This window comes from Micrasema longulum, unplaced genomic scaffold, assembly GCF_059751315.1.
Source record: "Micrasema longulum isolate JH-2025_06_02 unplaced genomic scaffold, ASM5975131v1 h1tg001071l, whole genome shotgun sequence".
Classification (NCBI taxonomy): domain Eukaryota; kingdom Metazoa; phylum Arthropoda; class Insecta; order Trichoptera; family Brachycentridae; genus Micrasema; species Micrasema longulum.
Window position 1 is genome coordinate 177,592 of NW_028278259.1, and position 11,778 is coordinate 189,369.

Here is an 11,778-nt window from a genome sequence, read left to right on the forward strand (position 1 = left end):
GAAATAAATTTACTAATGATTAACTTCCTAGGGAGGAAATCCAGACAGTCTGCAAGCATTTGGACATAATCAAACATTGTTGAAATATGGTATTCTTCACACCTCGTCCACTTTTCAACAGTCACTGTTATCAATATGTATCTTTCTTGGGTGATCCCGTATAATTTGGATTCGTTTCCAATATCTTCCATGTGTAAGAAATATTACCGACAGGATAGTCAAAATGCTGAAGAAACAAATTGTTTTCGCAACATTAAGGACTGTGGGAAAAATAAAGGATTTATTAAACCCGAAAGACAAGAAAAAGGAAAGAAACTAGAAACTGCACAATTTATAATCTTTGCTGCCAAGAATGTTATAAAGTGAACATTAGACAAACAAAGCCAACAGCAAAGAAAATAATTAATAAACATAAAAGAGCTTGTAAACTTGGGCACCCTGAAAAAATTGCAATAGTGAGGCACTTTATAGACACATGACATAAACCTTTAGAAAAAGATTTTGCATAAATGTATAAATTACAGTGCACGAATAATAAAAGAGGCAATCGAAATACACAAACAACTAAATGACATAAACAATGACGATACTGACGGGCTGAAATGAAACTCAATATGGTCCCCGGCACTACTCACTGGAAAAATGACACGGAATGTTGCTGCTGCTGACTGCGACACGGTACAAATTACTAGTAAGTAAATACATATTTTTTTCAACAAAACACACAATTTACCCTTGAAATGGTTTCTGCAAAGGTAGCCGAATTGTCGGAACGAATCCAACTTACACAAGATCACCCAAAAAAGATACGAATTTATAAATTATAACATTGGATTAATCAAATATAATATTTCTATCTTATCTTACCAGTTGACACGAGGCAGGATCTTTTTGGTGCTTTTTTTTTATACTCGCACCTCACAGTACGAAATTGTCACGTCATTGTGTAGTGTGTAAGTTTGTATCTGATTGAAAGTTAAATACAACATTATTTTGATGTTGTTTAAGAGAGCGATTCTTACCTTTTTTCATTAAAAAAAAAAACATTACTAATTCAGAAAAAAGCACCTTTAAAAAATATAAAATACAGAATATATTTTTATAATTAAATACTTGCTCGTATTTATCAATTATTAAATAAAATACGTTTCATTTCGAATTGATTTATTTATAACAATTTAATAGTTCACTTTATAATAAATTTAATATAAACTTAAATAAGTAGTGTTAAATTTGTACATTACGATTATTGATATAAAATATTCATATAAAAAAATATTTACACATTTATTAAAGTAACTAAGACCGTCATCTAAATAAGAATAGTTGACTCATTGACTGATCAAAAATTTCATCACGTATCCAAAAGGATATAAATAAAAGATGAATATAAACTTGATAATCATTTCCTTAAAACAACTTAATACCTAAAAGAACGAAATCTAAATGTTTACTACATAGAACTAAGTGATCAGGGGGTGGAATCCAGTCTTTGTCTACAAAATTTGGACAAACCCAAAGTGTTGTTGACCAAATCAACTGGTCCAAGAAGAAGTATGATAAAATATATGTATTTTCAGGATTTTGAATAATTCAGTCAGATGAATCTCACCAATATCAACAAAGGCTTTAGATTTACAAAATTCCATAGATGGGAGAATTTCTCAAATACGGATGTTGAAACATACGAAAAAAAAATATTTTATGCATTGCGTAAAGCGGCCAATGGCAGGTTCAAAGCCCTGTAAATGCCTAGACTTTTGTATTCCCTTCTCTAAAATTGTCTTCATCTCTGTTGTAATATGTTAACTTGACTTCTGGTTTAAGATCTTTCGTTCTCTCTACCCGATAACATGACCATTTTAGTGTAATATATACATAGCAGAAAATGACCATCATTTAGAACTAAAAATATTTTAATCTCTTTGAAACATTTTTTATTTTCATTATTTTTCGTTAGTAATGAGCGTCTCATCAAATGACCATAGGTCAAAAGTCAATCTTATTTTTTTCCACATACCCGTATTCAAGGTAGGTATTGGGAAACTCAAAATATGATTAAAATACTCACATTTTAGACTACCTAACATCAAAGCTCGCGACTCAAATAATAAATCAAAGAAATAACGTAAATGAGATCGATAAAAGTAAATTGAAGTTTTTATTTTAATTTTAGTTTATTATGCAACTATCTCTCAACGAAATCTGAGGATCTTTGTAAACAAAAGTACTCCTGATTAATTTTGATTAAATAAACTATTTTTTTGGAAAAAGAAAACCATGATTTTGAAATGGAGAAAGAAAAAAAAGTATTTAGTTTGGCAGCTAAATAAGCGGTTTAGCCCAAAGTAAATAATTTGTTTGAAATTCATAAAAACTAAACAGTTTTGCAAATTTAATACACAATTTTAAAAAGAGATGGTTGTAAATAATTATCGATGTTCAGTAGTTGTAATTTGACTTCGTATCCAGTCAACAAATAATGGAACCCTTGTGAATACTGCAGGGTAGGTGGGGAGGGCGCAAGATCTGGCCCAGGATACAATTCCAACAAGGACACCATCCGTTGTAACAGGACCTCCGGCATCTCCCTTGCAAGCGTCTTTTCCTCCTTCTCCATAAAAACCGGCACATATCATTCTGTCGGTAACAGGGTTGAAGGACTGGTAGGCAGTGACGCAGGTCTGTTGGTCCACGACAGGAAGAACTACTTTACGCAGTAACGTGGAGAGAGAACCTCCAGGCTGTAGAAGACAATGATATCAAATTATATTTTTATCAAAAAATAACACATTTAGGATTTTTAGAAGTTCTGAGAGCAAAATAGGTTGTGCAAAGGTACATGGGTGTTTTGAAAAAGCTGACATACAAGTTTATCAAAGGTACGAAGCACCTTCATGTATGACTTCATATGGCCTTCATACCGGCCCTAACCGAAAACGATAAGGGCAGGTCTGAAGGTCACAAAAACGTAAATAAGAAGTTGTTATAAATTAAAAATTACAACCAGAATTATCTTCTTAAAAAAAAAGGAATACAATTCTGTAAGCTTCAACTAAAATATCTTAATAATTTTAGGTAGAAATGAAGGAAAATGTCACAAAAATTTATGTGATTTAAAATGCTTGTATTTATTTTCAAAATCAAAAAAATTCAATTTGGCTTCGGCCACTTTCACGTTCAATTTATTATCTTTAAATAATTATGGCAAATTTTTGTTCAATACTTAGTCTTTATTGAGATCCCAAATACCTAAGCTCAGTCTAAATTTAAAATAGCGTTATCTGCCGGTCTAAAAGTAATTATAGTTTAGTTACATAAAACTTTAAAGTATATTTTTTAACAGAAATACTTTTGAAAATATTGTTTTCTATCTAATCTAATTTTAAAAAATATATATTATTGCGCGATTAAAACGAACATTTGTTTTAGAATGGCAAAACCGTATGATTTCCTAATTTTCCTAATTCGTTCGTTTTACCAGACTACAGCCTTAAGAATTCAATTAATAACCGTCATACCAGTGATATAATGAATAATATACTCACAACAATAGATCCCCATCCAGAAATAGTAAGTAAAGATTCAACTTCGACCGCAGCATCTTGTTGAGGAAGATGAGCAATTTTGACGGTTTGGTCATTGATTGGAACTACGGCAGTCAAGATGATCACAGCCACATCATAATCCATAGTAATTGGTGCAAAACTCTCGTGAGTAACGATTTTCGATGCGCTGAAAAGAGATCCTCCTGTAGAGTGGGTACTGGATCCAACGCGGACCTTCCACCGGCTTGGGCTTGTTCTAGAAGGAATAACAATAATGATGTAACGAAAAAATCACAATCGTTAATTGTGACACGACAAAGTAATAGTTTGTTGTCTTATAGTTTCAATTCCTGAGATAAGCTTGCAGTAAACATCTATATCCTCTGCTTACGTCAGACCTTAGCTGTTGATTTTGACTAGCCCTTTCTTAATGTTTAAGCGATTGTTCTTCTTATGATGCCACTTCGCAGAGGAGATTTTCTATCATCATGGCAGATTCAATTTTGTCCGCAGCCGCTCTGAATTAGGATTTGGAGCTAAAGTGAAACCACTCGCTTAAGTTTTTAAGCCAGAAGAAACGACGTCTTTCTAGATTACGTTTTCCTTAAAGTTTCCAAGCAACATTAATTTTCCATGCGGACTGTTTTGTTATTCTCTTACTTTATTTAGTCATTTTTTTAATATATTTTTATATGTTATATATAATGGTTCAAAATGTGTGAATAATATTCAAAATACTGTTTCTAACTCTATGTTATCTTAAAAAAAGGTCTTCAAATTTATGAAAAATTATAAGGTATTTTAGAGTTTTTAATACTTGATTGAATCATATTTATATTATTAAGAATACAAAGATATTTCGACGGATATATTTTTAATTAATACTTATTTTTATTAAATTAATCATCAACTTACCCCGACGTGCAATGTCCCGCCGTCAGGATGACCAAAGGGCTGATGATGGTGCCTCCACAGCGGATGCTGTAGGACCCGAGGCCGCTGGAGTCATACTGTAGAGCTACCTGCCATGGAATTTCAGCTATGCTGGACAGATCACCTCCCACGATGGGAGACTGACGCCCTCTGGGTGGTCCGAGTGAGGCACCTGATAGGAGAAATATTTCAAATCAAATCAAAATGAAAATGCACAAAATTAATGACAAAAAGTGCACCAAAGGCCCTGAGTTTTCAAAAAGCAATTTGAATAAGACAATCAAGAGGATTTTAATAATCTCATCATTAGATTTTAGCAAGCAATCAATTATTATATTATCAAATTATTATATTACTTAAAAGCAACAGTCGGCCATCGTTAAGCACCTTGAAATATCGCTTATTTGAGCCACACATTTTTTTTTGTTCAGAACAATCTGAATACGATAAAGAGAAATTTGTCACTCAATATAATGCCACTGAAACCGCACAAAATTTACGGAAATAACGTATTCAAAATCGACACAAAAGTTCGGTTAGTAGACCATTACATGCTAGTTAGTTCGGCTCATCGGACCTTATATAATCAGCCCTGTGGGCCTTAATGAATTTGTTCTAAAGGCTTTGGCTAATTAGGATCTTGAATGAACTCTAAAAGTTGCATTCTTATGAATTACTTTGTAAAGCACCACATTACGAAAATCACGCTACATACGTATTCCATAATAATAACAATATTGATAAAAGATTAAAAACGGGTCTAGGCTAAAAAAAATACAGATCTGTGTGTAAAATAGAACCAGAACCAGAAGAGCGTTTTCGATTCGATGACTGCTCTCTAGATAAAATCCTGAATAAGGAAATCGAGACGAGACAAAATCACCTCGTTGTGTAGTGGTTGCCCCGCTGGCGTGAAATATTGATTAAGAGGTTGATGGAACTGCAATATTCAATTTTTCCTGGGCTGGCATCCAAAACGTGAGACTGATTACCTTTCCTTCTTATAATAGTTGATCAAAATACATTGCAAACGGTTTACCGATGCCATGCCCTATCCACCACTTGGTGCAGAAAAGTGAATAATCGTGATGATTATGAAAATATCGTGATTCACTTTTATAGGATATTTTATATATAATTTTAATAAAGTGGTATCTTATCTCTATTGCAATCAATTTATTTTAATTTTCTGAACTGTGTCACCTGAAGTCAAAATCTGCTATTTATCAAATCGTCTAAGAGCAACTTTTGTTTTGATGCCTCGATGTTCAAAATGGGTACTAATGTAACTTGGAATTCTTTGGGAAAGATCTTCTCCCATTTTATAGATTGCTTCGCCATTAACACAGTGTGGGCTAAAGATGGATTGGCGTGGGTTATTTATTTATTTATTAACAAGCCCATTCAAAAAATGTGAAACAGAAATCTTTATAACACATATTGGCACAATTGAAATAGAAGACAAATAAAAAAAATTAAAGCTAGGACAAAATTTTGATGATCAATACTACCTCAAGATAAAATCTATCTTAGTGGTTGTTGAAATCTAGAAAGACTAACACCAAAAAGTCCAGATCTGGATTATATCATAAATAAAACTAGATCATAAAACTTATTATTTCATACCGATAACTATAGGACTAACTGGGCTTTACATTCTCCTATGCCCAGAATGATGAGGTCTGCCAACAAACATACCAGTCTTGATTTCTTTGATAACAAGTTGTCTTCTTTCAAACGATCACTGAATCAAATTCAATTATGAACACCTCTCTCTCGCTTTCACTCCCACCAAGTCCACTATACCATTATGTCTTTCTATTTTCCTTTATAATAATTTAAATGTATAAATATGTCCTTAAAAATTCCCATTGGGCGTACATTTAAATATTTAATTTAAAACACCCATAATTTCCATGTTAGACATGTTAGACAGAGATTAACCTAACCAGAGAAACTCCGCATTAATTTTCAAATGGTAAAGTCTTATATTTCCTGGAAAAAAATATGTTTTCTCGTATACGCAATAAATTTATGTATAAAATTTTTTATGCACTAAAAATGCAGATAAGGAAACGATGGAGATAATTATTAATTAAGATATATTCAGAAAATAAATTTACGTGTTTTCTAAATACATCAGATATGTCATTTGAGTTATTGAGCAATAGCACGTGTGTAAAATTAGGTAACTAATAATCAATCACGAAATTGAGAAATGCAAAATTGATAAATTTGATTACTATCATAATTAAGGAATCTGATTAGTACACACAATAACTATAAAAATAGATTCCGATTTTTGTAAATAAATATTTATTTAGGAAGCCGTGCGCCAAATTAAAAGAAAAATCATATCAAATCAAATTATTAAAATTATGTTTGAATGTTAAAATTTTAACATAATTATGTTCATTTGTAATTTTATAATAATAAGGTCCGAGTAGTTATAGTTTTCGGAGCACGCAAAAATTTACTAAAAAAACTTGTCTAAAAAATCTTAAATGGAAGTATATTACTGTGTTTTTATTATTTAAATTATTTATATTGTATTAATGGTGAATAGATTGTATTTATTTTTGAAAAGTGCGGTTTTTCTAAGTCGTTTTCAATAACTCATGGCAGTTTTTCTTGATTTGTCAGAATACGTAATTACATATATTTACAGCACATTTCTAGGTAAAACCGACTGACGACCGTTCTTAGAAAAATTGTACACAAGATAAAGAGTGATATATATATTTTATTCCATTCCAATAGATATTTTTTTAAATTACCGTATTTCCGTTTGGTAAAATTTAAAAATCAATCCAAATATTTTAATTTCAAGTAAGGTATACTTACATTAAAAATGCAATATACACAATGCGATGATCAATATAAAGATTTGAATACATTAAAGGTTAAAGAAAAAGTAATTACCAAATGAATTTGAATTTACGAACTTCATTTTTATGAATAAGGAAACAATGAAAATAACGAAAGTGCGAGAATTTTCGATGGTAGCGATAAAAATACTTAAAATGAACTGCACAAGATATAAAGAACAGATGTAAATTTTTGTGTATTAATCTAATAATCTGATGGCAGTTCACATGATCTACATTTCTGTTTAATAAAATTTGACACTAAAGCTCTACTTTCCAAGATATTAGAACAAACAAAAATGCATATAGGGGATAAAATCAATACGGATGCCAGTTAAATTGTAGAAATTAAGCAATAATTAAACATTAATGAAAACGGTAGTATTTTAGATGATCTAAAATTGTATATTAGTAATATTTCAAGCATTAAATTTGTGGTCAAAAGTTTTACTAAATTTTATTTAATATTTGTATGTAACCACTTATCGAGTTTTCTATGTCTACCGGCTTCGAGATGTACCAATCTCTTCGTCAGGACACTAATTAAACTAACACGCAAAAACCACTATGCACCTTCACCAACATGCTGATTTGAAACTATATGTTTTAGTATGCAATCCTCACATGCACTGATTATGTAGGTAAATGTTTGATGTTATAGGAGAAATACAATAAGCATGTGGTTTAAAATCGACCTTCTGGTTTTATATATTTGAGCAATAACTATGGTGAATGTGTATAGAGTATAGTGGGTTTTGCATGTTAGTTTAATAAGTGTCCTGATTAAGAGACGGGTACGTCTTGAAACTGGTAGACATAGAAAAGTCAGTAAATGGTTATATACAAATAATGAATAGCATTAACTTAATTAAAAACACCTTTAAAAAACGCCTTTTGTTTATGATAAAAAAACGTAAAAACACAAAAAATGCACAGTTTAGATTAAAAGATACAACGATGCATTAGCTTGAATAAATAAATAAGAAATGTAAATAAATATTTAAAGAAATTAATAAATTACAACAGGGATGGAGAACACTTAAGAGATGTCAAATGGTTCAAGTGTAATGATTTCAATAGCTTAGTGAAACTGATGAATGTAAAAATACCCTATCGTTTTTAAGATGAGCTGAGGCTCATGATATTAAAAATCGTAATGAGAAGCAGATTAGTTACAGTAATCTGTAAGATTACAAATGAACGACTGAAATTCTAACTTAATACTAACTATCTGGTTTGGTGCAACGAATGTGCAGTTCATAAAAATAAAATCGAATCAGAGAAAAGAAATATAGATTTTTAGAGTAAAAAAAGATTTGAAAAATATTTTTATACAAGTGTTTCAAGTATTTTAGCTCATTGCATAACTGGAAGTATTATTGTATAAATATAAACCACGTATGCTGATGTTTAGTGAAACATATGTAACTAAACAAACAGCAAATAATGGAGTAATGTTTTCGGGATCGTAATCCAATGTAAAATTTCCATCAAGATAATTTCAAATTAGTTTCTGCAAGAAATCAAACTCGCAATGCTCATTATATCACATGAGTTAAAAAATATATTAATATCAGGAACAAATTATGCAGCGGTGTGTCATTCTCCAAACAAGACCTCCATTTTTATTGAATTTCTTTGAAGATTGGTGTCAAAAAACAAAATTACACCAAATAAAGAATTAATATGGATCATCAAAAAGAAAATTAGAATAATGAAACATCTATGTGCGAAGAAAATGATGGAGAATATCGTTTTTATCATTGAAAGTTATTGACAATATCATGCCTACTTAGATAATAATATTTGAGAAAATTAACCAATAATAGTATAACATCCCTTGCGTGAACTTCAAAAACAGGGAGATGACAAAGCTGCTTTCAAGAATTCAATCAAATGAAGAATGGAAAATATAAAAAAAAATAGGAAACATAATGCGTCTAAATCTAATAACTTTTAAAATGGTAACTGAAATTATTTTTGTTTATATTGATTATCATGTAAATTATAACTGATTTTTTAAGTTTTTTTTAGAACTATCTAAATAAATACATTGCATTACATATAAAACAATCGAAAAACCTCATACGTAGATTTAATATCTACCAAGTCGGAACATGAGTATAAAACAAGTTATACATTTATTTTAAATGACAGATAAAATATCCAATATATCACGTGAAATCACTGTTTTTTTCTTCTAACAAAACTATCACTTTGGTTGATAACTTGTTTTCACCTAGCAAACGTATTTTTTTAAATATTATAAATATCAATTTTTTTATAACATTGCCAGGAGTTTGAAGCAACACAAAGAATATTTCAGTCTCTGAACTGGCAATTTCATGTCGGAAAAACGATCGAGATACGCTGCGGTTGGTTTACCAGTACCCTACGCACCATATACTTTTAGGTGCAGACAAGGAATAATGATGAAATTAATGAAACTCATTTTATAATTATATTATACATCATAGTAGATAATGCTTTTGAAAGGTTTACAAAAAGAAGATGGTTTATTTATAAGAAAGAAAGAAAAAAGAGACTGGTTCTAATATATACCGATAAAATTTTGAACAATTTACAGTGCGAATGTTGATGGATGCATAAAAAGAGGAAAACCGAGAAAGACATGGCATGACCAAATCCAACAAATACTTGAAGATGGACATGTTAAAAGTCGAAAGCGGGTGATAGGAAGGAATAGAGACGTTTGGAAGAGGCCTTTATCCAGCAGTGGAGAGAATACGGCTGAAGAAGAAGAAAGAAGAAGATGTCAAAAGTTGGAATAATCGGCGCGCGTGCATTAGAAGATGTATGAAAATAGAGGAAGCGAGATCTGTATGCAAAAGTAGAGCGATCTGGCGTTCTATTCTCTTTGCCTACCCTTGCGGGGAAACGGCGTAATGGTTTGTTTGTTTTATTTGTTTGTTTATAACATTTACTATGCTGTTTTTTCGCTTTTAATTTTAAACAAATACAGTATTTTGAGATACTCCAATAGTTTTTCTACGGTTTATAAATTATCTAACTAGACAAATCAGCTGAAATAAAATATGATTATGAATTTAAAGTCAAATGAATGACACATTTTGATGATGGTTAACTATGATTATGACATGAATGTATTTTATTTAGAAGCTTTTCTCTTACCACGGGCTAAAGCCAAAACACATGCCAGTACCGCAATTGGTAACATCGTGGTATGATTAATATTATTGACTGATTGAATTATTTATACGTTTTGCTTTACATTATCATCGACCTGATAGATAACATATAAAAAAATCTGTACCTTGACTTGTGATTTTTATCTCTTTTCTTTCATAAACCGGCGCGTGTTCAGTGTGTAATTTGAAATAATAGATTAAAAATGAAGACATTGTTTTAAAAACCTAAAATATCAAACCAACAGTTTTCCAGGAGAAGAATTAAAATAATTACCGCTGGCTTACTGAGGAAGTATAATTATTTTATTTTAATGAAAGAAAATCACAAACACTATCAGAAAACCTAAGAAATTCGCCCCTTAGGTGGTTTAACCTACATTTAATCCACGTAAGCTAAAACTGAAAGCCTCACCCCTTACGGTAAAACTGTAAATACGTATATTTAAATTAATGTTAAAATTGAAAAAAATGTGCAATAAAAATTGAAAGCCAACTCTTGTCTGCTAGTTAAAATAAATTTTCGCAGAATCACTTTGTAAACCCCCTTTAAATCTTAAAATACTGTGGTAAATAATCCCTTTGTGCACGGTGATCTAATATCGTGTTACCATAAGCAAAAGACGGACTATTCAAAAGCTCAGACATTTGAAAAAAAAAATGGAGATAAACAGTTTATTAATTCTTTTTCCATAATTGAAAAAAAAAAAAACATTTAGCTCTACAAATAAAAATCATAAATTCATCGCTCATAATTCACGCGTGCTTCCTTTATCACTGTCAACAACCGACTGAATTTGTTTCATACAACACCGGCTACAGAACAGCGTCTCTGTCTTCCTTGTTTTGTGTTCTATCTTTGTGCTTTCTCTAATAATAGTATTGCTGTATTTGCGGACGTCATTCTTCGGGTAGCAAGGTTACATATTTTTTGTATTAAAATCCAGCATAGCAATACAAACTTGACTTTCGAAATCCTGTGTGAAAATGCCCATTTAAAAATCACAAGAAAAATAACAGACAATTGACATGGGCAATTCATATCAACAATTTAATCAGCAAAGTGGCGACTTTATTGAGTCTTTTTTTTTAAATCAAAAACTTTGTTCCAATCGAGGGGAAAAAAATATGTATAAAGCCTATGTAAAAACTCAAATATGTTGTATGCAACTACTATGGGGAACAGGAAATTAAAATGACATAAACAGACTACAAAGACAGCAAAATAAAATATTAAAGTTAGTATGTGACCTTCCCTATCTA

General features: G+C 30.8%; 1 protein-coding gene across 1 annotated transcript; it reads right to left on the reverse strand.

Annotated features, from left to right (window-relative positions):
- Nucleotides 1-2,158: 2,158 nt before the first annotated feature.
- On the reverse strand, nucleotides 2,159-11,544 carry LOC148277196 (trypsin-3-like). Its single transcript, XM_088233213.1, has 4 exons — nucleotides 10,502-11,544; nucleotides 4,464-4,653; nucleotides 3,549-3,804; nucleotides 2,159-2,744 (listed from the first exon to the last, which is right to left on the reverse strand). The coding sequence occupies exons 1-4, from the start codon at nucleotides 10,545-10,547 to the stop codon at nucleotides 2,433-2,435; spliced, it is 804 nt and encodes a 267-aa protein (XP_088089339.1). The 5' UTR covers nucleotides 10,548-11,544; the 3' UTR covers nucleotides 2,159-2,432.
- Between the last annotated feature and the right edge of the window lie 234 nt (nucleotides 11,545-11,778).

Excerpts from the sequence above, each read along its gene's own strand:
- LOC148277196 (XM_088233213.1), bottom strand. The coding sequence starts at position 10,547 with ATGTTACCAATTGCGGTACTGGCATGTGTTTTGGCTTTAGCCCGTG. Across the intron at positions 3,805-4,463 it reads GCGGGACATTGCACGTCGGG|AACAAGCCCAAGCCGGTGGA; the intron begins GTAAGTTGATGA and ends TATTCCTTCTAG. Across the intron at positions 2,745-3,548 it reads CTGGATGGGGATCTATTGTT|CCTGGAGGTTCTCTCTCCAC; the intron begins GTGAGTATATTA and ends TGTCTTCTACAG.